Raw genomic sequence first — 27,358 nt, 5'->3', positions numbered from 1 at the left:
CTGGCTAGCTTATGCCCCGAAATAACAACACACAAATTGTATTCATTTAAACACTGCCTGGCCCATTAGCTCTAGCCTCTTACTGGCTAATTCTCACATCTAGGTTAACCCATTTCTCTTAATGTGTGTAGCACCAGTCTTACCAGGAAAGATTAGCATGTCTGACCTGGCGGCTGGCTTCATCGCGTCTGCCCTGGAGAGCAGCGGTATGGTGTCTGAGCTCACTTCCTCTTCCTCCCAGCATTCTGTTCTGTTTACTCCACCCACCTATGTTCTAACCTATCAGGCCAAGCAGTTTCTTTATTAATTAACCAATGAAAGCAACGGATATATGACACTCCCACATCAATTGTGAACCAGAAACCAGAGGCCTTGAACCAGACCAGTGACTTATTACAATGAATATTTGCAAGGAAAGTTCATTGAACAAAAGTGTATACTGTGTCACATACCATAACTCCCAATACTACCAGGACAAAAGAAGAGGTATTGGAAAGGCAGGAAACATGAAGGAGCATGTTTTGTGTTTTTTTTCTTTTTGTTTCTCTTCGTTTTCCTGTTTTTGTTTGATTTTTCTTTTTTTTTAAATTTTTGTTTGGAGGCTATTACAAGGAGAGGGGAGTTATGGAGAAAATGGGAGGTGAGTGGAACTGAGGTGCATGATATGAAACTCCCACTGATTCAAAAAAGAAATTATGTTAAATATTGTTAATATTATTATTTTAATTATAAACTGGTTGGCCTATTAACTCAAGCTTCTTATTAACTAACTCTTACATCTTAAATTAACCCATAATTCTTGTCTGTGTTAGTCATGTAGCCATGTAGCTTGGTACCCTTTATCAGTGAGGCATTCTCATCTTGATTCCTCTGTATCTAGGTGACGACTACAGACTGAGCATTTCCTCTTCCCAGGATTCTATTCTTGTCGCCCTGCCTATACTTCCCAACTGGCTACTGGCCAATCCGTATTTTATTAAACCAATTGTGTTAAAAAAAAAAAAAATGGGGTGGAGGAACAACAATAAAACTTGAGTTTAAAATCTAGTTTTTTCAAATTTCCACCAAAACTAACAAATCTCTAATAAGAATATCAGAGAGTAAATAAAACACAAAAACATGTATGAGCCCCCAAGTTTCATCCCTAGTTTAATACCCAAAAAAGGGGGGGGGGAGTTGAACTAGGACAAATCAATACAGATTCCACAATGACTAAAACACTAACATGCACAATTCTCTGTCCAGACATCAGATAGCAAACACAACAAACTCACCAGAGGAAAACACAACCTAAACAGTGATGTACCTATCTTCAAAACTGATGTTGAACTTAATGTCTTTTAGGGGCTGAGGTGTAAGTCGGTTGGTAGAATGATTGCCTAGCATGTTTGAAGCCCTGGGTCCCATCCCCAATACCATGTAAATCAGACATGGAGGTATAGGACTTAATGCAACCCTCAGAAGGCAGAGGCAGAAAGACCAGGAGTGTCTTGAGTACATAGTGGGTTCTAAGACAGCCTTGGGCTTTATGACATCTTGCCTCAAAAGAGGAAGGAAAGGACAAAGGAAGGAAGGAAGGAAGGAAGGAAGGAAGGAAGGAAGGAAGGAAGGAAGGAAGGAAGGAAGGAAGGAAGGAAGGAAGGAAGGAAGGAAGGAAGGAAGGAAGGAAGGAAGGAAGGAAGATATCAAGTTGATGTTTTCAGTAACAATTCCTATCAAATACTTAAATGAAAAGCCATGTCAGCAATGGCCATTCTTTTCAACTTCTTACAGAAACGACAGGTTGTGGGTCTTCCCCAGCTGGCTTGATGAGAATAACCTACTCTACAAAAGCAGAAAGAAACATTATAGGAAAACTGCAAACTAAATCCCTGGTGAGCACAAACATAAAACCTTTAGCAGAAACTAGGAAACTGAACAACCAGATTGCTACATCATTAATTTGACCCCAGCAATGCCAGGGTAATTCACTGCTCCTCGGTCAGTCCACATGAGGTGCCACACTAACAAGGCAAACAGTTAAAAAAAAAATCATCCTATCAGCACATGCAGAAAAAGTATTTTACCAAACCAAAAGCATTTGCCATTTGGGACACAGGGATGGACTTGGCCAAGCAGGAATTAGAAACTTCACTAACATGATAACAGTAACTGCAAAGTGTGTGTATCATACACATAATAAATATCTTGCGAGTGTGTGTTTCCCAAAGAAGAAAAACCTTATGCTATTATCCTAACTTCAGGAATTGCTCTTCAACACTACATTTAAAGTCCTGAGGAGTGTAATAAAGTGCACAAGTGTGCACACACAGTCACGCATACGTAAAATTTAAGGTACTCACATTAGATAGAAAAGAGAGCTGAAAGAATTTACAAAAACTTTCTAGTACATAAAAGTAATTATGGCAAGGTCAGCATGCAAATACCCATTATATTTCAAAAGAGTTGGAACAAATGACCATAAACTGAACATTTTAAGCAGCAGCTCCAATAGCTCCAAAAATGAAAGCCTTTGGTATTAGCCTAATAAGACACACAACTGTGTACTTAAAAATACAAAGCATTGGTGACACCTCCACTGTTGCAAGGAGAGGCTGCTTGTTCGTCCCAGATGCCCATGAACCACTGCTTCATGGTATGTTCTAAAAAAATGGACATACAGAACCCACAGAGAAATGACTGCTGAGATGATTCGGGGTTCCTGCTTTATGAAAGAGTCTGCAAGACATTCTGCAGGATACAGAAGAAAATGACTGGCAAACTGCCAATATAGGCAGGAACTGTCTTTAAAATGTCCTGCTTCATGGAAAAGTCTGCTGCATACTATGGGCCTGTAGGCTGAAGATAGCTGACCCAATGGTACAGAAGAACATTGGGTGACTGTAGAGGCAGTGAGATATCTCTTGTCAATTCTAGAGTTTAGTTATAATAAAAGATAAAATAGATATAAATATTATAATGGCAATTCTTCCTTGATAACTGTTTTGTTTTATGTAATTTTACAATGATAAAGCCTTCCTTTATTGTTTAAACAAAAAAGGGGAAATGGTGTAGGAGGTCCTTCTGCGCATGTGCAGCTTTCATTGATTAATGAATTTAAAAACTGCCCTGGTATGATAGGGCAGAACTTAGGTAGGCGGAGAAGAGGAAACTGAATTCTGGGAAGAAGAAAGCAGAGTCAGGGAGTCGCCATGGAACCACTGCCAGAGTAAGACATGCTGCCAAAACTTAGCCCGTAAGCCACTGACATATGGTGGTACACAGATTAATAGAAATGGGTTAAACTAAAATGTAAGAGTTAGCCAATAAGAAGTTAGAGCTAATGGGCCAAGAAGTGATTTAATTAATATAGTTTCCACGTGGTTATTTTAAGGCTAAGCCAGCCAGGAGGCCTGGATGAACAAGCCAGCCCTCCTTGCAACATTCCACAACCAATGGAGATGACTTTCTTGGAAGTCAAATTCCCGGATTAGAAGACTCTACTTAACAAAGTATCAATTCTCTTGAAATTTACTTAAAGATTTAACACAATTTAATTAAAATACCAGCAGGATTTTTGTAAACACAGGCAAGCTGATTATAAACTTTACTTAAAACATTGAAGAGCCAGATGAATTGAAACCATCTTGGAAGAGGAGAATGCAACGTGAAGGTTGGAAATACAAATGAACGCTTCCAAACGTGGTCATGTTCTATCAAGTGAATGACAGCAATCAAAGGAAAAAGGAACCTGGGAGCTGCTTAAGGAGCTTAGGGTGTCTGCCTCCAAGGCTGGGACCTGTTTGATCGTCAGAAGGAAATTTCTGTCAAGTTGTCCTCTGACCACCTCACATACACTGAGATGCACACTGCCCATACACACACAATAAACAAGCAAATAAATGCATGAAAAGGAGAAAGGATAGTCTTCCTTTCAACAAATGATATTGGAACTGGATATCCTTTTATGAACAACTAACCTTGGCCTAAATTACATCTTAAATAGAAGCTGATTTAAATTAACGAGCAGATCTAAATATAACAAGTAAAATAATAATAACTTTTTAGACAAAAACATATAAAAGAAAATTGTTAGGGTCTAGAACAAGGCAAACAGTTCTTTAGATACAACACCGAAGGCATGATCCATAACAGAAAAAAAAATCAGTAAATTGCGCTTCATTAAAATTTAATACTTGCTCTGAAAAACAGTGTTAAGAGAATGAAAAGACAGCTGCACTCTGGGAGAAAATATTTGCATATCACATATCTACAGAGGAATTACACCCAGAATACACAATAGCTCTCCAAATATAACTGTAAGAAAACAACCAAAAACCCAATTTTTCTTGAAGGAAAAAAAGGCAAAAGACTTGAGCAGAAAGTACACAGCAGAAGATATGCAGATGGTAAATAGACACACACAAAAAAATCATTTCAACATCTTTAGCTTTTAGGGAAATATAAAACTATAATGAGACGCACATCTATTGTAAGGGCTAAAACTATATTTTAATTGACAACAGCAAATGCAGAAGAAAATGAGAAGAAGGCAGAATTCTCTCTCTCTCTCTGGGATGAAAAAGGGAATGGCCACACCAATTAAGAGTTGGGCAGTGTCTGACCAAAACCTACACTTACTACACTTATCAATGACTCTGCAATTTCACTCCTACTCACTCTAAAGAATGAAATCTATGCTCACACAGAAACCTCAACACAGTTACTGCACTTGATTTCTAAGCATAGGAAGCTGGGAAGAAGTCACCAGCCCTTCCAAACCCTAATGGACAAATAGTCACCAATACTTAGAAACAGCAGTCACAGCTACTGAAAGACCCCCAGCCCTGCTATATTGCCTAAACCCAGCTTAGCCATTGTAACGCCATTTTGCAAGGCTTTCACACAAACAAGTATAGGTTCAAGGTGGGGTTAGTACTCTTAGGTTGCCAAACAGAGGTTGCCAAACAGAATGTCTGTGGTCAGACATCTGACCTGGGAGGGGAACGGAAAATTCTGGGGAAACCCACCTGCACCCTAGATAGAGTCAAGTCAGTTATTATCAGATCTTGATGTTCCTGAGGAACTTGTCCTCAGGGTGAACCCCTCGCCTTATTTGTACTGACCAATGGAATCCCTGTAACCATGCATCAGCTTCTGTGCCCTGCTTTTGCTATAAAAGGAACCCTCACCCAGTCTGCGGGGCGCACAAGTCCTCCGAAAGACTTTGCCGCCCGCAGGTACCTGTGTCTACCTAATAAACCTCTTGCAGTTTGCATCCGACTCGTGGTCTCGGCCTGGTCTTTGCGTCTGGGGGTCTCTACCTGAGGGAAGGTCCCTACCGGGGGTCTTTCACTACGAAACGCAGACCATGAATGGATTACAATGACATGCCACCAGAAAAAAAAGACTGTCCCAAACATTACATTAACACATGCTTCCATGTATGTGATATTCCAGGAAACGGAAAATGATAGGAATGGAGAAAACAAAACACTAGCTGTCAGAGGTTGATGGCAGAGAGAGGGTTTGACCACAAAAACACAACACAAGGAAATTGTGTTACTATGGAATTGCTGTAAATGCTGACAGCGGTGACCGTTACAAAAGCCTAGAACTGTACATTTAAACACACATACACACACACACAAACAGAAAAAAAACAATCATAGATATCTTAGTTACTATCAGTTACAGGAACACACAAGTTAAAATACATCCAATATTTAAAACTGGTAAAATTTACTTTATATAAATTTATATTTCAAAGAAGTTGAATAAGATAGACCTAGTGTACACAGTGAGTTCCAGACCAGACAGAAAAATGTTATCTAACAACAACAATATCAACAAATAAAGATAATTGACATAATGCAACTGAAACATGGTTAAAATAGGAAGAGCCAGACTTGGATTCTATCACATCTTCACAAAGACATAGTCATCAAATCCCCCCCCTTTTTTTTTGACAATTTAAAAATAGTTAATGTCACATACTATTCTGTTTTTAAAGATTTATTTATGTGTGCAGTGTCTGTGTGAGTGTATGAACATGTGTATACAAGCACATGGAGACCCGAGGAGGACATCAGATAACCATTTCTACCACTATCTGCCTATTCCTTTGAAACTATGTCTCTTCTTGAACCTGGACTCGTATAGAATGAAGCCAGGAAGCCCCACTGATGGTCCTGTCTCTGCCGACCTTGAAGCCTGGGTTACAGGAATGTGCAAGACTCCTAGTTTCATAGGTGATAGGATCCAAAGCAAAGGTTCTTAACCACTGACCCATCCTCTCCATATCCCATCTGCACTATTCTTCTTAACAAACACAGTTTTAGGACTGGATAAATGACGACCATATTCTAGGTGTAATACACTTTTCAAGCTTTCTACCCGTGTCCTCTTGTTAATAATACTTAAGGCTTCAATTTTGTGATTAATAGAATAGCACAAGAAACAATTGGAAGGTTCATTAAAGCTCCTTTTAAATGTTTTAAAAAAATATAACGTAAAACATTCATTCAAACATAAATCTACCAAGCCCGATGCTTCCTATAAAGAGAAACCTTATTCTATTACTCAGCTATCAATAAAATATTTATGGCAATAGCTAGAATGGTCCTAACAACACTTGAAAGAATACTTGTCCTATTTATAGAGTTTTTATAAGCATAAGGGAAGGGCAAATGTGCCTTCTTATGGTCAAATAAATGTCAAACAGCCTAAATGAATAAAATTCGACACAAACATCATCTTTCTGGCCAGCAGGCCAGTCAGCTCTGTCTAGCATCACTTGCCTCAAGTTTTCTCTGGCTGGTGTTTCCACAAACCCTCTGTTCTCCCCATCGTAGAAAACTGGGCTGCACATTGGCCACTCGCCTTTCAACCCACCATATCTCAGAAAGAACATGTCCATCTCGTGTGTACTTGTTGTAACACGGCAAACAACTAGAATATGGGCTGGATGCTTGTGTCCAGGAAACACAACCTCACTGTCTTCACTCAGACAGATCTGCTCATGCTACTCTCCTGCATAAACCTCTCATTGCTACTTTTGTTTTGTTTTTTATTTCTGCTTGTTTTCCCCATCACTCTTAGATTCAAATATGTCCAAAGTGCTGTATGATCTGGCTTCTGCCCACCTTACCAGACACACACACACACTCACAGAGGTTTTTCAGAAAATAATTCAAACTACAATAGTGTTTTCCTTATGCATAATTTTCCCCTCTATGAGAAACAAATTCTAGGAGTATGGGGGCTTGATGTGGAAGAAATGAAAATTGCTTATCATACAAGAGGAATAAACACTCCAAATATAACACCCACCAACTATGACTTAGAAACAGTGCTCAAAAGTAATCTAACACTAGGGTTGCATCTGCAACAGTCCAGCCCTCAGAAGCTCACACTGCTGGGAATGGCAGTCATCTAAAATGAGAGGATCCTATTTGTAAATTCTGCCTCTGGGAGACTCTGGTTCCCTCCTGCTCCCACTCTCCATCAAAGCCTTGGTTGGCCAGGCAGTGGTGGCTCACGCCTTTAATCCCAGCACCCGGAATGCAGAGGCAGGTGGACCTCTGGGAATTCAAGGCCAGTTTGATCTAGAAGACCTAGTTCCCAGACAGTCTCTAAAGTTACAGAGAAATGCTGTCTCAAAAAACAAATCAAACAAACAAAAAAGCCTTGGCGGGCTGCAAGCTCCAACCAAAGGAGAAAAAAACAAAAGTCAAATGTAAACAAAAAAAAAACCAAAAAACCAATGTCCACCTCAGCAGAAACATAAATTACCTCCCTCCGACTGTTTCCTGACTTGCCAGACCTCCAAGACCAAAGCCCACTCGACCATGTCATTCCTTCAGAACAAGGGCTTTGGATCGTAGAAACCCACTTTGCCACTGCTCATGAGTTGTGTGACCTTGGGAAGATTATCTCACATCTTTGAGTCACTGGTTAGCTTGTCTATAAAATCAGAATAAAATCAATTACCTTGAAGGGATGCTGTGACAACTAAAGGAGCTAAGCACATGGCAGAGCCGAGCACTTAGCAATCGGTACACAGGGCAGAGCTTTTAAAAGGAACCATTTCACACTGCAGCCCTCCACAAGCACAGCTTTGGGTTAACATAATTTTTGTATCCTCTTTGCATGTACAAAAGCTGTCATATCTCACCAAGACATAACGAAGCGTATGCCCTCTTGTTTCCTAAACTTCATCTCTGGTGAGCAATACTGTGTATAAGAATGTTCTGCCAACAGCATCAAATGAGTTAGTGAAATGAGGAGATGCTTTAGAATTTGTTTCTGATTCCAATACACTCCCTAGAGTCTTCAAACCATCAAGAACACTTTCCTAGGCAAATATCTACTTATTCACAAACAAAACTGCAGCAGAATATGATCTTAAAACTGGATCCCAGCCAAGTATGGTAGCTCATGCCAACAATCCTACTACTCACACATCTGAAGCTAGGGAATCATGGTGAGTTAAAGGCTATCCTGGGCAACATAGACAGTGCAGCAGATATGTGACTGCAGAGAAAAAAAAACAAACCTGTCTCAAAACAAAACAAAACCAAAAAACTGAGGTCAGGAGACATGACTCAGTGGTTAAGGGCATGTACTGCTCTTCCAGAAGACCCGTGTGTGAGTCCCAGCACCCACATCGGACGGCACACAACTGCCAGTAACTCCAACTCCAGAGGGAATCCCATACCTCTGGACTCTTTGGGCACCTGCACACACATGCACATTATTAAACACACACACACATACACAATTTTAATAAAATTAAACCTAAAAAGGAGCTGGTTTAAAAATAACTGAGTAACATACGGAGCATAACCACCTCATGCTTTTCAGTCTCTGCTCACAAATAACCATTTACAGCAGCACAGCACAGGTAAGACTGTAAATTCCACTGTTTTCATGTAATATTACACTGTAGGTATGTTTCATGTTGTTATAGAGCTAAACATATTTATCACTTTTTTTAAGATTGTATACAAGTATTTTGCCTGCATGTGTGTCTACGTACTATGTGTGTGCTAATGATCACTTTAAAAGATTACACTAGGACTGGAGAGATAGCTCAGTCAGCACAAAGCCTGCTTGTTATACAAACATAAAGATCCATGTCTGACCCCCAGTATCCAATTAAATTAGCCATGGGTGGCCGTGTAAGCCTATAATCCTACACTAGAGAGGTAAAGACAGGAGAATTCCTGGCAATTGCTGGCTAAATCCCTAAGTGCCAGATTTGGAGGGAGACTTTTGTCTCAAAATGTAGGTAAAAAGAAATTGAAAAAGGCATTCAATGACAACCTTTACATATGCATATACACATGAACACGCACTGATACACACAAAAATGTGTGTCGCCCCCCCGCCCCCCGCACAAAGACATTATAAAGTTTTGTTGACATCAGCGAGAGTCAATTATCAGCTTTACTCTACTGAGCATTCATGGCTTCCTGTGCTGTGGCTTCACAATATGAAGGGTAAGGTGTAAACTCAAACCAAGCTCACAGTCAAGTCATTCAATCTTTGCAAACGCTGCTTCCTCATTTATGAAATAGCCTCAAAACAAGCTTGGGCCAAAAAGTCAGAGAAAGGAAATGTAAAATATAATTTCCCTTGTTCCCAATTTTTCACAATTATACACAATGTGGCAAGAAATAGCTTCGTGAACTGGGACATTTTTTTCAGTCCCTTCCAGTGGGTTGGTTATTTAGGATAAATTTCCCCAAAATGGATTATTGGGCTCAAGAGTAATTTTAATTTTATAACTATCAAAATCTCTTTCCAAATGGCCTTCACAAAGATTGTAGAAATTTAGACTGCCCAGCCAACCATCTGGCCAGGTTTTTTGGAGGACATGGGGACTCAGAAGGCTCAATCTAGGCCTTGCCACACTAAAAATCTCTGGGCCCAACAATTAGCAATGAATAGCCAAAACTGACTCCTGGATACTGTAAAGACCCATGTCATACAGGTAATTCCAAAGAGAATCCTCGTCTGCATGCCCTAGGCTTGTCTGGATCCCAGCAGGTTCTTCTGCTGCTGCCTGGCTCAAACTCTTCCCACTCTTAGCCTCACCTCGGTTTCGTTTCTGCTCTTTTTCCTGTCACTCTGGTTCTACATGCCGCATCCTCATTACAATCTGTCTCCCTCTAGCTGTGCTATCTCCATTCATATTATTAACAACTACCATAGAGAAACCATTTGTTGAAGACTTAAATGCCAGGCACTGTGTTCACCACAAGTTTATTAGATAAATATTAAGTTTCCCATTTTACAGAAGAAGCAATCAAAATTTAGTGGTTCAGTATGTCATGCAGCTACTCATTCAATCAACACATGCCTGCTAAAAGTCTACTATTTTATTTGCTTCAATGTTAAGTACAAGACAGAAAAGTGATACAAGTTAGCAAATATTCAAAGACAGGGTGCTGAGAGATTGCTAGGAGACAAAACACAGAACCAGGACATAGCATTAGGGATAACCTTTCTAACCAATTCAAATTAAAATTCAGACATGAAGGTCCAGACAACCAAGGAAAGGGAGACACAGTGTCCCAGGCCTGGGACGGGAAGAAGCTGGGTGTGGTGGTAAAAAGCAGTTTGTGGGATGGAGCACTGGGTGACACAGACACAAGAAAATGAGGAACACCAAGACACAAGGAACTGACCATCACATTGGGCTGGGCCTCGAGAACCATGGCAAGAACTTAGAAACTTTATTCCCAGGTCAAGGAAATCAATAAGACCAGCAGAAAATAGAATCTGGTATGCAGACTTCAGGCAGTGGTTAGCAACCCTCACCTTATGGTAGACTTCAGCATACCGGACATCATGCTAGGTTCTTCCTATACCAAGGTTCAAACCTGCTACACAACCCTGAAATACCTCACTAGCTTCACTTTCACAGGACATTCTGGAAGTCACTCATATGGGACCACCAGTCGGTAGTGAACAAATGAGACGTAAAACCGAAGTTAAAATCCAGCATGGATTTTAACCTGTCAGGCTGCAGACATGGGGTGAAGGACAAGGGGGCTGCTCCCCAGTGACAAACGACCTGCAGCACAGGTATTACAGAGCAAATTTCAAGATAGGAACCCTGCCAATCACATTAGCCACTCAAATCTGACCAACTGCGTCAGCTGAGGCCAAGCTTTTCAACAAGTAGGAATAAGGGTTTTGACCGAAGGACTCCGGTACCTCAAGGAGATCAGGTTGGGACATGAGGAAAAGCAGCTGTCAACCTCACCACCCAGTTTCTCCCAATTCTTGAGAAGACACCAGTGGAAGTCGGGTCTACTCTGGGGTCTACTGTTGGCTGCACGTGATTCTGATTTAAAGCTTGGGCCATCCAGAACTCCCATTTCCAGTCATTCATCCCCACAAGAAAAATTATACAAATATAAAAAGATAATATGCAGAAGGATACTTTTACTGTCTCATATGTAACTATTGTAAATGAGAAACTGGAAGGTCTTATCAGAGACAATTATGGTCCAACACACCCAGTAGAATACAGGTCCCTCTCTGATGCTTCCATGACAAACCACTGAAACGGAAACTACTCCTGCCACTCTCTGCCAAAACCTGGAGGTGAACTATTCTATGTACACCAGATGTAGGGTCTTTCTCACTCATACATAATCGTATTTTTTTTTTCTTTTTCAGTTTTCTGAGACAGGGCTTCTCTGTAGCTTTGGGGCCTGTCATGGAACTAGCTCTTGTAGACTATGCTGGCCACAAACTCATAGAAATCCACCTGCCTCTGCCTCCCAAGTACTAGGATTAAAGGTGTGTCCTACCACCCCTGGCCATAATCATTTTTTTAAGGGACAATATGTCTAGTACAGGTCCCAGGAGACAATCACTGACCTTCACAAAATGCTGACTTCAACAGGTCCTGTTTGATCCAAAGACCCTAGAACACAACATCTGGGAAGCCAAAGTCAGGCTCTCAGTGAACTAAAGTTCTTTTCTGACTTCTTGCCTAAGGCCTTCCATGTGAAAAGCTGACTTTATCATCCATCAATACAGACAGCACATGACCAGGTACCAGTTTCAATATACAAAGGAAGGAACCTGGTTTCCACATCAGTGTTTGTACAACACCATGAAACCACCAGGAAGACCTTTTATCAGAAGGGCTGGATTCAAAGTCTGAGTGGGTCCCTAGCCCTCTGGGCTTGCAGCCCCTGGCTTGTCAAATGACCAGAGGTCCTCTAGCTCTGCAGCTATGGCCACACTCTCCTTTCACTTTCACAAAAAAATCAGCAGTCAAGAAACAGACTGCCTTCCTACTTCTAGGCTATATTTCCTTGAGATAGCCTCATTCCGAAAATACATTCTCACAGTTTCCTGACTTTATTAACATGCTCTCTCAAAGCTGTATATGAATCTTCACATACACAATATTCTCCAAGCCCAGGTCACTTACTCAACTACTATCGGTCCCTGGTATCTACAGGTGACCACACAGTACCCTCTGCTTACGCACTCACTGCATCACCAAACTATCTTCCTATCCATCTTTCCAGTAAGATCAGAACAGGGAAACTTACCAGGGCAGACAACCTGGTTTGCCATGTGGAACTGTTTAGTGAACAGATAAACTCCGAGAGAAGCACAAGCAGACCAATGTCTCACTAACCCTAGGTCAATGCACCTGCTGATGCCCATGCAGCTGTCACCCACGACTAGAACAAGAAAAGCAGGAGTCTCCCTTCTAGCTCACAACGATTCTGCCTCTCTTTCATACGCATGTCCCTTTAAATCTCACTTTAGATGCCAAGTTCTCTTCCTAGAGGCATCTCACAGAAAAACCAGAATGCCACCACAAAATGTAGCTCAGGCCAAATGAAAAATTTCATTGACTTATAAAGACCTGCAAGGGAGACAGTGAGAACAGGGTGGTCATTTCAACTTCAGCTGCAAAATTTGCTCTCGAAAATGCTACAATAAAAAATATTAATGCCATAAAAAACTAAGAGCAGCCAAAGGACCACAGTCATAAAGAAAAAACATAAATTCTAAAACATGTTGGCATAGAAAGCTCTCCCTCACCTTCCAGAAAAATGAGATTTTGGCCATCAAGAACAGTCTGAGCAAGAGAAACTTCAATCACAAGGCAGAGCTGAGAAAAATGACAGTAATAACACAGTAAGGAGAAGGACGGCACCTGACACATGGATGTACTCAATGGCAGAGTACATCCTCCTAACAGCCCATCTGAAAGGAGAAGAAAGAGAGGGAGGCCCAAAGTCACCAGCAAAAAGAGATCAAGAGACAGTCTATGTGGAGAAGCTGTGGTTCTTAGTAATGTCCTTTGAGAACACCTTTGCCACACCACATCCCCAAGCCTCGGTATCTCTTAAGTATCTTAAATACGGCAGGCAGGATTCTTTAGGGTTCAAAAGGCAGATGTGAAGCCAAAATTATACAATGCTGCTAAATCTCCTCATCTGATAATGAAATTTAAAACCATGTTCTTCAACAATAAATAATAACTGCTGATCTTGCAAAGTTGGTCTAATATTATGAGAAACTTCATATTTAAAGTGCCAAGCTCAGAGCCAGAGCCTAATAAACAGCAGTTATTATTACTCTTACGATCAAATAGGAACAAGCCTTTAACAGGAGAGCATATTTTAATTATACACGATATGAAACAATCAGAACCCATTCAGTTCAGGCCCCAGAGCCCACAGCATAACAGCGCATGTACAGCTGAAATTATAACAACTCTAAGCTCAAAAATGACTTGTTTCCATTAGAGATCTGACAAGCCATTTCTTCAATTGGTCACTGGTGGTTTGCAGATAACTATTAGCAGTAATGAGTATGCTAAATTAAATCCAGAGACAGCACCACTCTGTTCTGCAAAGACAACTGGGGAGAGAAAGACATAATTGTAGGCGTCCTTCCCTCTGCGTCCTCCATCTTCTCTCTGACAAATATCTCCTGTGTCTTGCATAGTATGGATTTCATTTGGTTACAAATGAAGAAGTGTCTAATTCTTTCCATGATGAATGAGTGTTGAGCAGGTAACTTGTTAAAGAGAATTGGAATTTGGAAAATAACCTTAGTTTCCTGTTACTTGGCAACAACCCCCTCTGCTAACAAATGAAAGGTAACAATGTTGGAAGTCACTGAGCATCAAACCAAACCTGTCACCAGTAATCTGTTCTCTGGCAATTACAACACAGCACTGGGTACAGGCTACCCATGCTCCATTCACCAGCCACAAAGTCTACAAAATGAAAGGGGCGGGGCAATGCAGCAGAACAACAATGCTTAAGTGAACTCAGGCAGTGGAGCTCCTGTTATGCAGGCATCAGGACCTGAATCCAAATCCCCAGCACTCACTTAAAAAGAAAAACAAACAAACAAGCAAACAAACAAACCTGGGCAGGGCCAAGCAAGCCTATGAGCCCAGCACTGGGAGGAGCAGAGATGACCTAAATTATTGCATTACAGATATTGAAAATCCTCAGATTTGCCGGGCGGTGGTGGTGCACGCCTTTAATCCCAGCACTCGGGAGGCAGAGGCAGGCAGATCTCTGTTAGTTCGAGACCAGCCTGGTCTACAAGAGCTAGCTCCAGGACAGGCTCCAAAACCACAGAGAAACCCTGTCTCGAAAAACCACAAAAAAAAAAAAAAAAAAAAATCCTCAGATTTTCTGGCCAGCCAGTCAACCTGCCAGCCCAGCTGCCAAAGTTCAGTCGCAAGGGAATAAGGCAGACAGTGACAGAGGAAAATAACTGTCATCTTGTTCTGGCCTTGACATACAACCACACAGACCTACACGTTAGCATATTCAACATGCATGCACTACACAATACTACATGCACATACCACACACACTAAAAAAGATTAAAATAAACCTTAAAGGAATATGAATTTAAATCCCAGTTCTGCCTCTTACAGATTTATTATATGACCATAAATCAGTCTCTCCTATTCTGAGAACTCCTTTGTAAAATTGCTAATAGAAAATACCTCATGAGTTGCAGTAAGAACCAAGGTGGACTTATAAATCATGTACCTATGATATTGTCAGCTACACTTCACTGAATAATACGGCAACACTCTCATCTTTAGACACCAGAAACCAACCAATTACCTGTCAGAACCTAGCAGAACCTTTATGAAAGACAGGTTGTGTGTACATGTAAATGCCCCCCGCCTCCCATATAAGGCCCAGGCCAAGAAAGCCCCAATACATGGCGTATATCACCCCCTCCCCCGCCTCTGGCATAACTCAAACAGTTCTCTCCTGGTCTGGCTACATAGTGACAGCAGACATGACTTCCTAGAGGAGCATGATTTGGTTTCTTCACTTACATTTTCAAAGTCCTTCATGTTCCAGGCTCTGGAAGGCCAGACCTTTTGTTGTGACATGTTTGGGAGCCCTTTAGAAAGGCAAAGAGACAAAATTGTTAGTGTATTCAGGCTGTCCAGCATTCCTAAAGGGGACAAGAGCAGGAGACAAAATCAGAATAGCACTCAGTGTACCCACAAGCACTTTTGGCTTGCTGGCATTTACAGACTGAAATCAGTAATTACTACATTCTCAATATTGGCAAAATACCTACACTGATTGAAATATAGCCACATATGCCAAGGCAATGAACCCCAGAATTACATGGGTCATGTGACAAAGTAGACAGTCCTGACATGTGCTTCCGCCTCCTCACATGTCAGTAACTGAGACGGAACCAAACTGATTTGGTAGCACAGCTGTCAAACTCTTTCTTAAAACACCAATGAAGAGTTTGATTTGTAGGCCACACAAACCTAAAATCTGCCATGCCTACTCAACAGAAATAATGAAAACAAATATATATAATGCTCAGAGGATGGAGGATGCTCAGTAACCCAGGAAAGCCAAAGAAGGTAGTGAGTTTGGAGCTGAGTGTTAAGCTGCCAGCAGGCAGCAGTGGGCCGAGGAGAGAACAGAAGACCCCAGGCACAGACAACTGTGAGCAGAGACTGTGCAGACTCCTGTGTCCCTAATAAGGGCACAGGGGTTTCTCTTCTGTCCTCAGTTGGTGCTCAGCTACGCCTGTTGGAGAAGCTCATGCCATCCTTCCGCTACCTCAGGCCGATGCCAACTCTCAGATCCACTGTCCAGTCTCTCAGCCAATGCTCATCTAACTCCCTTCCTCTCCCAGCCTTGTCACAGCACCTAACACATCTCTGTGGATAACCAGGATCAAATGATTTATCAGAGGAACTTCTTACCTATCTGTTCTCAGTCTAAAGGCAATGACATTCCAAGCTGAATCCCAATGCTTGGCCAGACTCTGGCAAGAAGACAAGTACACCCTGGGCTGAATAAAGGGCAAACTTCACAACTTTCTGCTTATCAAATGTTTTGTTTCAAGTAAAAGTCAACAGGTCCCAAAGGAAAACCTAGGGATGGCTTATTAAGCTATATTCCCTAGAAATATATCTTCTCATTCTTATTCTGTCTGCTCCAAAAGCTTCTTTTTGTGTATATCTCCTGACTTTAGAGAAGAGAAAAAAAAATGAGTCAAAATATCTCTAAAAAAATTGAGCAAGGAAAATTACTAGCACTACCTACACAGACACTTGGGAAGGCACACACATGGACTGTTCGGGTCCATCTTTATGAAGAAGATTAAGGGCAAATCAGTACACATATACAAAATGCTGAGTGCCCACTGTGGACACTCAGGTGGGTTCTGGGCCTCGGATGCTCATGGTCTTAGCCTACTACCCATTTTTTCTTGGTTTGTACACTTACCTCTGTTTCCCAAGCCAGCAAAGCCATTGATGCCATCCAGCTCACTTGGCAGAATAGGGTGAAGGTCACTAGGAGAGAGCACAGTGGGATGAGAGATGATCTAGCACTTGATCAAAAGAAACCTGTAAGACAGCATAGACCTCATACAACAGTCATTGGGCCACGGCCAAGAAGGACACGGTGTTATGCTTCCAGGAGGCAGTAAGCATTGAACTTTAAGAATTCAGGCTTTGGAGCTGAGAGCTCCACTGAGTTCCAGTTCACACACCGGAGTGATATTCATGGTCACTTACCTATTGAACCTATAAGTATGGACTAAGAGAAGGCAGGCACTATGCCAGCTATAAGCCACTTGGGTTTTTGAATCTGACTTTATTGGTTAGACATCATCAACTGGTCATAACAAGCAAAAGTTAAACGTCTAGAAATCAGGAATTATGGTGATCTGAAAAAACATGACACCAGTAAGCACATATATTTAAATGCTTGGTCCCCAAGCAGTGGAACTGCTTGGGAAGGATTAGGAAGTATGGCTTGAATGGATGTATGTCACATAGGAAAGGCTTTGGGGCTTCAAAAGCCCATGCCATTCCCCGTCTCCCTCTCTCAGTCCAGTGACTGGTACTCAAGACATAAGCTCTCAAATACTGCTCCTGTATCCTGTCTGCCTGCTGCCAAGCTCCCCACCATGATGGTCACAGACTCTAACCTTCTAACACTGTAAGTCACAAACTTCTTTTCTCCATAAGTTGCCTTGGTCATGATGTCTTATCACAGGAATAGAAAAGTAATTAATACAGGCACAAATTCAAACTTTGAGGAACATCAAACAAACATGCAAATGTCACTGATCTGAGACACTGTCTAAGGCAGCCCTTTGAGGATTTGGGGACAGAGACAGAAATGTAACCTACAACAGACATGCCCCTGCAGTCCGTTCTAAGTCCTGTTTTTACCTCTACCAGGCTCATAGCCTTCTATTTCAGAGTAACAGGCTTGGTAAAAAAAAAAAAAAAAAAAAAAAAAAACAAGGCACATGGTGCCTAGCAAGATGCCTGTCATAGTCAGAAACAAAAGCAGAACATCACTGCCACCTTCACACATACAGTGCTTTACAATTTATAAAATATTTATCCTTCTTCCAACTGCCAATTTCCTGAAGGTGCATGCATTTTCTAAAGGAAAGTCCTGAGGCCTGGAGAGTTGCAGTGCCTCTCTCATAGTCAAGTGGCAGCAAAGCGAAGAACCAACTCTAGAATCCTAGCTTTTTATGTCCGTGCTGGATAATCTTATGTCAACCTACAGAAGCTAGAGTCATCTGAAAGGAGGAAAGTTCAACTGAGAAAATGCTTCCATAAAATCAGGCTGTAAGGCATTTTCTTAATTACTGATTATAGGGGAGCGTCCAGTCCAATGTGGGTGGTGCCATCCCTGCACTGGTGGCCCTGGGAACTATAACAAAAAAAGATGAAGAAGCCACAAGGAACAAGCCTGGAAGCAGCACTCTTCTATGGCTTCGAAATCAGCTTCTGCCTTCAGTTTCCTGTTGTACTCGAAGTCCTGCCCTGACTTCCCTCACTGATGAACTGCTACCTGAAAGTGTAAGTGAGATTACCTTCCCGACCACAAAGTTGCTTTGGGTTATGGTGTTTCATCACAGCAATAGTTACTCTGAGGAAGACAATATTTAATGCCTCCATGATACGACATGAAAATAAGATTACAAAAGAGAGTTCAATATGAATCCAGGACAACTTTCTTTCCCTGCCTCTAACTCCATGAACGTGTCCCACCTCAGACAGTTCCTGATCAACAAACTTTGAACTGAAACAAGGCTATCAGGATCACACCAAGCAAAAAACGGGAAATACAAAAGTCCAACACCAAGAAAATGAGCACTTAAAGTAGATCAGCTATGAAGATAACTGGGGAAACTTAACTAGAACATGCTTCAATCATGAAAAATCACATGCAAAGTAATTCTACAATTTCTTGAGAAATGTGGTGAGCAACAAAATACCTAACACCAAGAAAATATTCCAAAGAACCAAAAGTATTACTCACAGGGAAGAGACATATTTTCCTTCACCTTAATTTTCTAATTCTTACAATAAGCATCACTAAAAGGACAAACTATTTTCTACACTGAATTTTAGAGACTAAAATCAAATTCAACCACCATCTTTTGAATGGTTGCTATTTTAAATTTTGCTTTTTTTCTTTTGTTGTGATATAAATATAAAGTAAAGTTAGGAAGCCTACACTGGCTTGATTTCACTTCGTACACTTTGCACCTCCTCACTACTATAGCCTCCTGACGCCAGGGGTAGGGATGATGAAGAATAAATGAGAAGAGGAAGGGTCTTCTAGCCTCAGCACAAGGCATGGCCACCATTCTTTGCTGGATGAACGGATGAACATTCATAAACCAATGAGCATCTACCATGTGACAGGAGAGGAAGGACTTGGGCCCCAGAGCGAGTGCACTTCTCTACCTCATCCTCCTGCCTTATTTTATTGCCTCTCTGAAGGAAGCTATCTATTTCTGTGCTTCTAGTTGCCAGAAATAACTGTCTTTCACACTAGAAAACCCAAAGGGAACTAAGCTTTTTACTGGCAGTGCCATCAGAGCTCAAGCAGAACTGGACTCACCCTGAAAAAAACAATCACATGAACAAGTGCACTGCTGTTTGTGTCTGAACATCCTTTTCCACTGTATGCCATGAATTTTAATTAGAGAAGAAATGCATAAAGATGAAAATCATTTTTACTATGTTGATTCTCCCAATCCAAGAGCAAGGGAGATCCTTCCATTTTCTGGTATCCTCTTCAATTTCTTTCTTCAATGCCTTAAAGTTTTTGTCAAATACATCTTTCACTTCCTTGGTTAGAGTTACCCCAAGATATTTTATGCTGTTTGTGGCTATCGTGAAAGGTGATGATTCTCTTATTTCTCTCTCTGCTTCCATATCCTTTGTGTATAAGAGGGCGACTGATTTTTTGGAGTTGATCTTGTATCCTGCCACATTACTAAAGGCGTTTATCAGCTGTAGGAGTTCTTTGGAGGACCCAGCAATAGCACTCTTGGGAATATACCCAAGAGATGCCCTATCATATGACAAAAGCATTTGTCCAACTATGTTCATAGCAGCATTATTTGTAATAGCCAGAACCTGGAAGCAACCTAGATGCCCTTCAATGGAAGAATGGATGAAGAAAGTGTGGAATATATACACATTAGAGTACTACTCTGCGGTAAAAAACAATGACTTCTCGAATTTTGCATGCAAATGGATGGAAATAGAAAATACGATCCTGAGTGAGGTAACCCAGATCCAAAAAGAAGAACATGGGATGTACTCACTCATAATTGGTTTCTAGCCATGGATAGGGGCCACTGAGTCTATAATTTGTGATCCTAAAGAAGCTAAACAAGAGGGTAAACCCAAGGAAAAACATATAGATATCCTCCCAGCTATGGGAAATAGACAAGATTGATGGGCAAAAAATTGGAATCTTGGGGGTGGGGTGGGATGGGGATGAGGGGTGATGGGGAGAGAAAAGTGTGAAGGAGAAGATGAGGGGAACTGGGGGAATCGGGGTGATTGGGGATAAAGGAAGGTTGGATAGGGGAGCAGGGAAACTCATACCTTAGGTAAGGGAGCCACCTAAGGGTTGGCAAGAGACTTGAACTTGGAATGGCTACCAGATGCCCAGGGCAATGTCCCCAGTTAGTTCATTGGGGCACCTGAGGATAGGGAACCTGAAATGAACCTATCCTATAATCATACTGATGAATATCTTGCATATCGCCATAGAACCTTCATCTAGCGATGGATGGAGATAGAGACAGAGACCCACACTGGAGCACAGGACTGAGCTCCCAAGGTTATAATGAGGAGCAGAAGGAGAGAGAATATGAACAAGGAAGTCAGGACCATGAGGGGTGCACCCAACGACTGAGACAGTGGGGCCGATCTATTGGGAGCTCACCAAGGCCAGCTGGACTGCTACTGAAAAAACATGGGATAAAACCGGACTCTCGGCATGTGGCGGACAATGAGAGCTGACGAGAGGCCAAGGAGAATGGCACAGGAACTTTCATCTGGCGATAGATCGAGAGAGAGACAGAGACCCAATTTGGAGCAACGGTCTGAGCTCTTAAGGTCCAAATGAGGAGCAGAAGGAGGGAGAACATGAGCAAGGAAATCAGGACCACGAGGCGTGCACCCACCCACTGTGACAGTGGAACTGATCTATTGGGAGCTCTCCAAGACCAGCTGGACTGGGACTGAATAAGCATGGGTTGAAACTGGTCTCTCTGAACATGGCGGACAATGAAGGCTGATGAGAAGCCAAGGACAATGGCACTAGGTTTCGATCCTAATACATGACTGGCTTTGTGGGAGCTTAGCCTGTTTGGATGCTCACCTTCCTGGACCTAGATAGAAGTGGGAGGACCTTGGACTTCCCGCAGGGCAGGGAATTTGGACTGCTCTTCAGTATCGAGAGGGAGGGGGAATGGACTGGGCGGAGGAGAAGAGGAGTGGGGATGGGGGAGGGGAGTGGGGGGAGGGGGCAATATGTGGGAGGAGGGGGAGGGAAATGGGAAACGGGGAGCAGTTGGAAATTTTAATTAAAAAAAGAAAAAAAAAGAAAAAAAAATAAATAAAGATGAAAATCAGACATACCTAACATTCTTTCTCCCTAGAGAGTCCCAACCCAGTCACTTCCTAAGAGGTAAGCAATGACTTCAGAAACAAGGTGCCTCCTAACCTTCGTCTGGGCATTTATATACAGAGAATCACAGTTTCATGTTCTGGCTTAAAATAAGAGAAATGCAGGCTGGGGAGACAGCTCAGTGGGCAAACTGTTTGCTGCACATGCATAAACCGCTCAGTCTGGATACCAAGAGACCATGTAGAAGCCGGCTGTGGTGGCATATGCCTATAACCCCACCACTGGTAGGGGCAGTGCTAAAGCGTGCATCTGGGGCTTCCTGGTCCGCCAGTATATACAAAGCACCAGGTTAATCTATCTCAAAGAACAAGGTGGGGAGCAACAGGCAGAGGAAGATCCATGAAAGGACACAAGCGGATGGACACACACCAATGCATTTAAAGTGAGTGTGATACTCTACACCACCCTTCCTCTAGCTACAGATACATACAGTCTAAAAGGTGCTTTTGAAAGGATTTATATTTACCTGATCCCTTGCTAACTGGAATTCAACTTGTTTCTAAGCAGCTCTTTTACAAACTTGCTGTACGAATATCTATACACTGGTCCCGTTGTGTACATGTATGAAGATGCCCCTAGGGCAGATATGCAGAACTGAAACTGTGGGGCTGAAATAATTTACATTTTTTAATCTGGGCAAAAAAGACATGTCACCAAAGAAAACACACAAGTGGTTAAGAATCACATAAGAAGATATACACTACCATCGGGCATTAAAGCATCAGTTCTACAGTGACATAATATCACACCTACCATGGTGACTGGAGTAGAAAAGACAGTGAGAATTGCTGGTGAAATACAAAAACCCAGAACCTACAAAACACTGCTGGTGAGAGAGAAAAATGGGCCCCATCTTTGAAACGTGTTTGGCAGTCCCTCAAATAACAAGCACAGAGATTCCATTCAGTCTGGCAGTTCTACTCCTGTGTGGAACCAGGAATTCCATAGTTTCAAAGAGAACTCGTGTCTAAACAAAACTCATATCCAATTAAAGGTTCATAACAATGTTCATAATAGACAGAAAAAAGTAACAACATCCATTGACATGAACAAGACATGGTACATAGGTACAACAGACTATTATTTGACACAAAAGACAAAAAGCTGCAAAGTGTATCTCACAAAAGAATGTGTACTATAAGGTGCTTTATATATGAACAGACAAATCTATAGACTCAAAAATCTTGACTGTGGACCGCGGGGTCTGAAGTGGGGTCGGGGTGACAATAGGAAAATGAGGAAGGACTGCTAAGGGACACATGTTTCTTTTCAAATAATGAAAATATTTTAAATTTGAATTATGGTTATGTTGACACACCATTTATATCCTGTAGTTTCTTTCAATGGGTAAGCTTTTTGATATAAAAGCTATATGTTCATGTATGGACACCTGTTCATATGGGGGGCATATGTCAGTGTGCAAGTATGCACACGAGTGTTCAGAGACATAGGGAGGTGAGAAGTTCATCTGGGGGGTCTTTCCTCAGGAGCCATCTGCCTTGGCTGTTTAGTTTTGTTTAAAACAGGGTCTTTTTTCTTGGGCCTGGGGTTGGCAATTTTCTACACTGGCTCATCTGTTAACCCTAGGGATCCTCTGATCTCAGCCCTCTGGCACACATCACCAAGCCTAGCATTCTGTAGGGAGGTTCTGGTGATCAAACTCGGGTCCTTTATCGACCGAGGAACCACAGTTCTCCTCAAGAATGCTCTGGATCCAAGCTAGCCCTCCCACTAACACCAAGTCTTCATCTGATTTTACCCTGACCTCTTTTCAGACCCTTTCTCCTGGCATCCATGAGGATGGTCCAAATAAAACTGCGCTTATGGCTAAACATTTCCTTCCAGCCTGCTTGTGATATGGCAACAGGTACTTAATAGTCACGTGCTGGAGCAATAAGCTTGAGCTCAGGCACAGGCAGACAGTTGGCATAAAACAAAGAGATGAACTGAGGGCTGCAGCGTTGAGGATCCTGTATTGCCAACAGTAGGAATTTAAGAACACACACTGAGTTCACATTTTCTCCACTAGGTGCCAGGTGCCTAGTATGTACACTCTTACTTCAACTGCATGGCCATCAATAAAATACGTTATCAACAAAGTAAAACTGAGGCTTGTAAGATAAGTGACTTAGTCAAAGCAGCATAACTAGGAAGTGGTTCAATGAGGGTTTATACTGTCATCTGATTTTGTTATCATACTGACTGCCAAGCACAGGATCTTTCTACATAAAAAGATGTAAATTTCTCTCTTTTCGTTAATTTTTATTTTTTCGTTTTTCGAGACAGGGTTTCTCTGTACTTTTGGAGCCTGTCCTGGAATGAGCTCTTGTAGACCAGGCTGGCCTCGAACCCACAGAGACCTGCCTGCCTCTGCCTCCTGAGTAAATTCTTAACTGGGGCGGGATCACTGGGTCCAAATTACACAAGGATAAAGCTGTTTGAAACACACAGAAGGATTAGGTTCAAAGCAAATAGTGTACCCTGACCTAATGAAACAAAGGTTCACAGACAAACTGGCCTCACTTTAGGCTGTAAACATGGAGTTTGCAAATTACCAAGAGAAAGGTACTCAGAAAGCAACATATTAAAATGAAAAGCTATGGTTTTATCCTGGGAACGTGTAGTAACATTTCATGTTTTAACAAATAAAGTTTGCCTGAAGATCAGAATACAGAACTAAGCCACTAGAAGCCAGGTAGTGGTGACACACACCTTTAATCCCAGGACTCCAGAGACAGAGGCAGAGGGATCTCTGTTAGATCAAGACCACCATGGGCACGAAGACTGAATCTGTCTAAAGGAGAGAAAAAGAGCTCACACAAAGGTGATCCCATCACTTGGTAACCCACACCTTTAATCCCAACACTAGGGAGGTAGAGACAGGAGGGATATGGCTGGGTTGAGAGAGGAATGTAAGGCAGAAGGAGACAGGAACTCAATGCAGTCTGAGATTTGGTGGAGACAAATGGAGTCTGGAGATGCAGTCTGAGGGCAGGACCACCCTTCTGTCTGGGCACTAGTAGAGGTGAAAGAACTCTCTAGCAGCTGGCCTCTCTACTTCTCTGATCTTCAGCATTAACCCTGTAACTGACTCTGGATTTTTATTACTAATACCAATTAGAATTGGTGCTACAAGAACTATTTTCTCCTGTTGTGGTCACCTAATGGAGAGCCATTCCTCCCAGAATATATCTGAATCTCTTGAAGGGCCATTTCAGTGCCAGAAGCCCTGAAAGAGCCCCTGAATACTCAGTTTGCTTAGTTTAGACTAACCAGGTCTGCAAGAGCCCCAGAATACCCAGTTTGATTAGGCTAGACTAACCAGAACATCAGCAAGAACCCTGAAATACCAAGTTTGATTAGTTTAGACTAACCAGAAGGTCTACAAGAACCCTGGAATACCCTGTTTGATTAGTTTAGACTAACCAGAAGGCAGAGCGGGCTTAGAGTCAGGAAGCTAAGACTTACGTCCTGATTTATCATGTGACCCCAGACCATTCTTTTCAGCTCTCTGTGCTTTAGGGGTCCCACAGATAATATGGACAAAAGCAGCCCCTCAAAGAATCAGTTTTCACTCAGTGACTTAATATATGTCATTCTGTTCCCATTATATACAAGACACTAGGGTAGGAAGTGGGGTTGCTAAAATGAACAAAACTAGTTCCTGTTCTAAAATAGGTCTCCATCTTATCTGGTGGTGACCATATGTTAAAGGCTAGCACCTGCACTGTCCAATACACAAGTCATTAACTATGACTTGAAATGCAGTTTGTCCAAATGGAAAAGGAAACAAAGTGTAAAATTTCATACCAGATGTCAAACTTTAAGATTGAAAAATGTAAAATACACCATCAACAAGTTTTTCTATAGATTCTGCTAGAACTATATATGGAAATATTAAGCTACATAAAGTATGTTACTAATTCACCTGTCTCCAAAGCTGCTGCTGCTTGGTGGTAAAGCACTTGCTGAGCACATGTGAGACCCTGCCTTCAAACTCCAGCACCACAAAGAAAGGAATTCACTTGTTTCTTTTTCTTCTTTTTAATTGTGAATTCAGAAAGTTGTCGTTGTTGTTGCTGTTTTGAGACAGGGTTTCTCTGTGTCGCCCTGGCTATATTGGAACTTGCTCTGTAGACCAAGCTGGCCTTGAACTCTGAGATCTACCTGCTTCTGCCTCCTGAGTGCTAGGGAAAAGGTGAGACCACCATGCCTGGCTTACTCACAGTTTTTAATTAAATATACAGCATAGGTCATATTTCTTTTGGACAGTGCTGATGACAGTCAACAAGGTTCAGACAGAGACAGGTGAGAGGAGTTGGAACAGTATAGATAGCCCACTCAAGGAGGGGGATAGCAGTGAGGGTTTCCTAGCAGTGGAACAGGGGCGTTAATAAGGCAAAAGGTGTAGGAAGAACAACTAAGGCAGCAAGAAACAACACAGCAAGATCATTCCTGACACAAAACTTAACAGTCACACATAGGAAAGAGAGTTGGGAACCAGAGAGAGGGGAAGCTAGAGACAGATGCAGCAGGCTATGAAGAAACTAGAAAGCCACATTACAGAACTTCATCCTGAACAAGGAAAGTTGCCTGGAGGGCCTAGAGTGGGTTAGGAGGTGAATTACCAGAAATGAATGTAGCATCTCCCCTGTCAAGGCAGGGGGATGAAAGAGAGTATTAGCAGATCCACTGAGTTAGACACTGCGCTAGGTTAGTTCTCATGCCAACAACCCATTCCAAAATATCCAAAATAATCTAATTTCTGGTCCCAAGGGCTTTGGACAGAAGACACAACTTGTAGTAGTGGTAGTGATGGCAGCACAGATCATCCCTTTCAACACTGTTGAGTCAGCTCCTAGCCTTGCCAAGAGAACTGCTTCGCAAGAATTCTTTTCGTCTCACTCAATTCTGGTGAGGGCACATGTGCCTATTACCATTTTACAGAGCAGAGCAGAAGTCCTTTATCCAGGTCACCCACATAGTCAATTTATGGGCTGGACTTGAATCCAGTTCCGTCCATCTCCAGCCAAGGCTCTTAACTCCTGCAATGATGCCTCTGTCCTGGGTGGCTGGTGTGTGAGCCCTTAGAAAGTCTAAAATAACAACACACTTCCCATAGTGAATGCAGATTCTCAGACAAGAACGAATCACTAAGTGCCCTAGGGGCCCCGTCCCAACCAGCCCCTACTAATACAAACCCCAATTACGCCCATCTCCTCCCACTCTTTCAAAAAGTCCCTTACATTCCACACATTTTCTCAGAGTATATTCCAGAATATCACAGACGAATGTGGAGCTGCCTGGACACCCTCAGGTTCCAACACACACGGGCCTCAAGGGAGAGAACCGCCATCAATACGAACCCCAACCCCAGTTACCACGAACCCCAAAGCCAGGGCCACACCTGCAGCCGCTGAGGGTCCCCGGCAGGGTGACGTCCTCTTCCATCCCCGAATCCATCATGAACACAGAGACGGTGGCACCGGTGTGTACGGCGGCGGCGCCACTGCTTCTCCAAGCTGTCGCGACGAGCTGGGCTGCCCAGGTCCCGCCCCTTCCAACCCAGCTCTTGTTCTCAGTCTAGCGGCGCGGCTGGAATTCAAACCGCAGCTGCCGCCATCTTTCCTCTGCGTCTTCCTACGGAAAGAAGGCGGGGTCATCAGGCACCGGCGGTGAAGCCGCCCTGCCAGACCTGAAACCGGGCAGAGAAGCTTGAGTGGGTGCCATCTTTACTCAGGGCAGAACCGGCGCACATAAACTGTAATACTAAGAGAGGCCGGCCGCCATTTTTTTGAGTGTGAGAGCACTCGCGCCGAAGCCAAGGTAGGAACCATATTTGTTGA

The 27,358-nt window shown here is 42.4% G+C and overlaps 1 protein-coding gene across 4 annotated transcripts in view; it reads right to left on the bottom strand.

Annotated features, from left to right (window-relative positions):
- Positions 1–27,113, bottom strand: part of Cdk5rap2 (CDK5 regulatory subunit associated protein 2) — a 191,053-nt gene extending 163,940 nt beyond the window's left edge. For all 4 annotated transcript variants that reach the window (XM_057784811.1, XM_057784814.1, XM_057784812.1 and 1 more), the window contains exons 1-3: positions 26,920–27,113; positions 16,773–16,840; positions 15,347–15,414 (exon numbers count right to left, since the gene is read on the bottom strand). In XM_057784811.1, coding sequence (XP_057640794.1) covers positions 15,347–15,414; positions 16,773–16,840; positions 26,920–26,978 — 195 coding nt within the window. In that variant the 5' untranslated portion in view covers positions 26,979–27,113. The remainder of the gene's footprint in view (positions 1–15,346; positions 15,415–16,772; positions 16,841–26,919) is intronic.
- Positions 27,114–27,358: the final 245 nt, after the last annotated feature.

Source organism: Chionomys nivalis, chromosome 11, assembly GCF_950005125.1.
Source record: "Chionomys nivalis chromosome 11, mChiNiv1.1, whole genome shotgun sequence".
Taxonomy (NCBI): Eukaryota; Metazoa; Chordata; class Mammalia; order Rodentia; family Cricetidae; genus Chionomys; species Chionomys nivalis.
The sequence above is the reverse complement of the archived record's forward strand: the minus strand, read 5'-3'. Positions and strand labels throughout refer to the sequence as shown.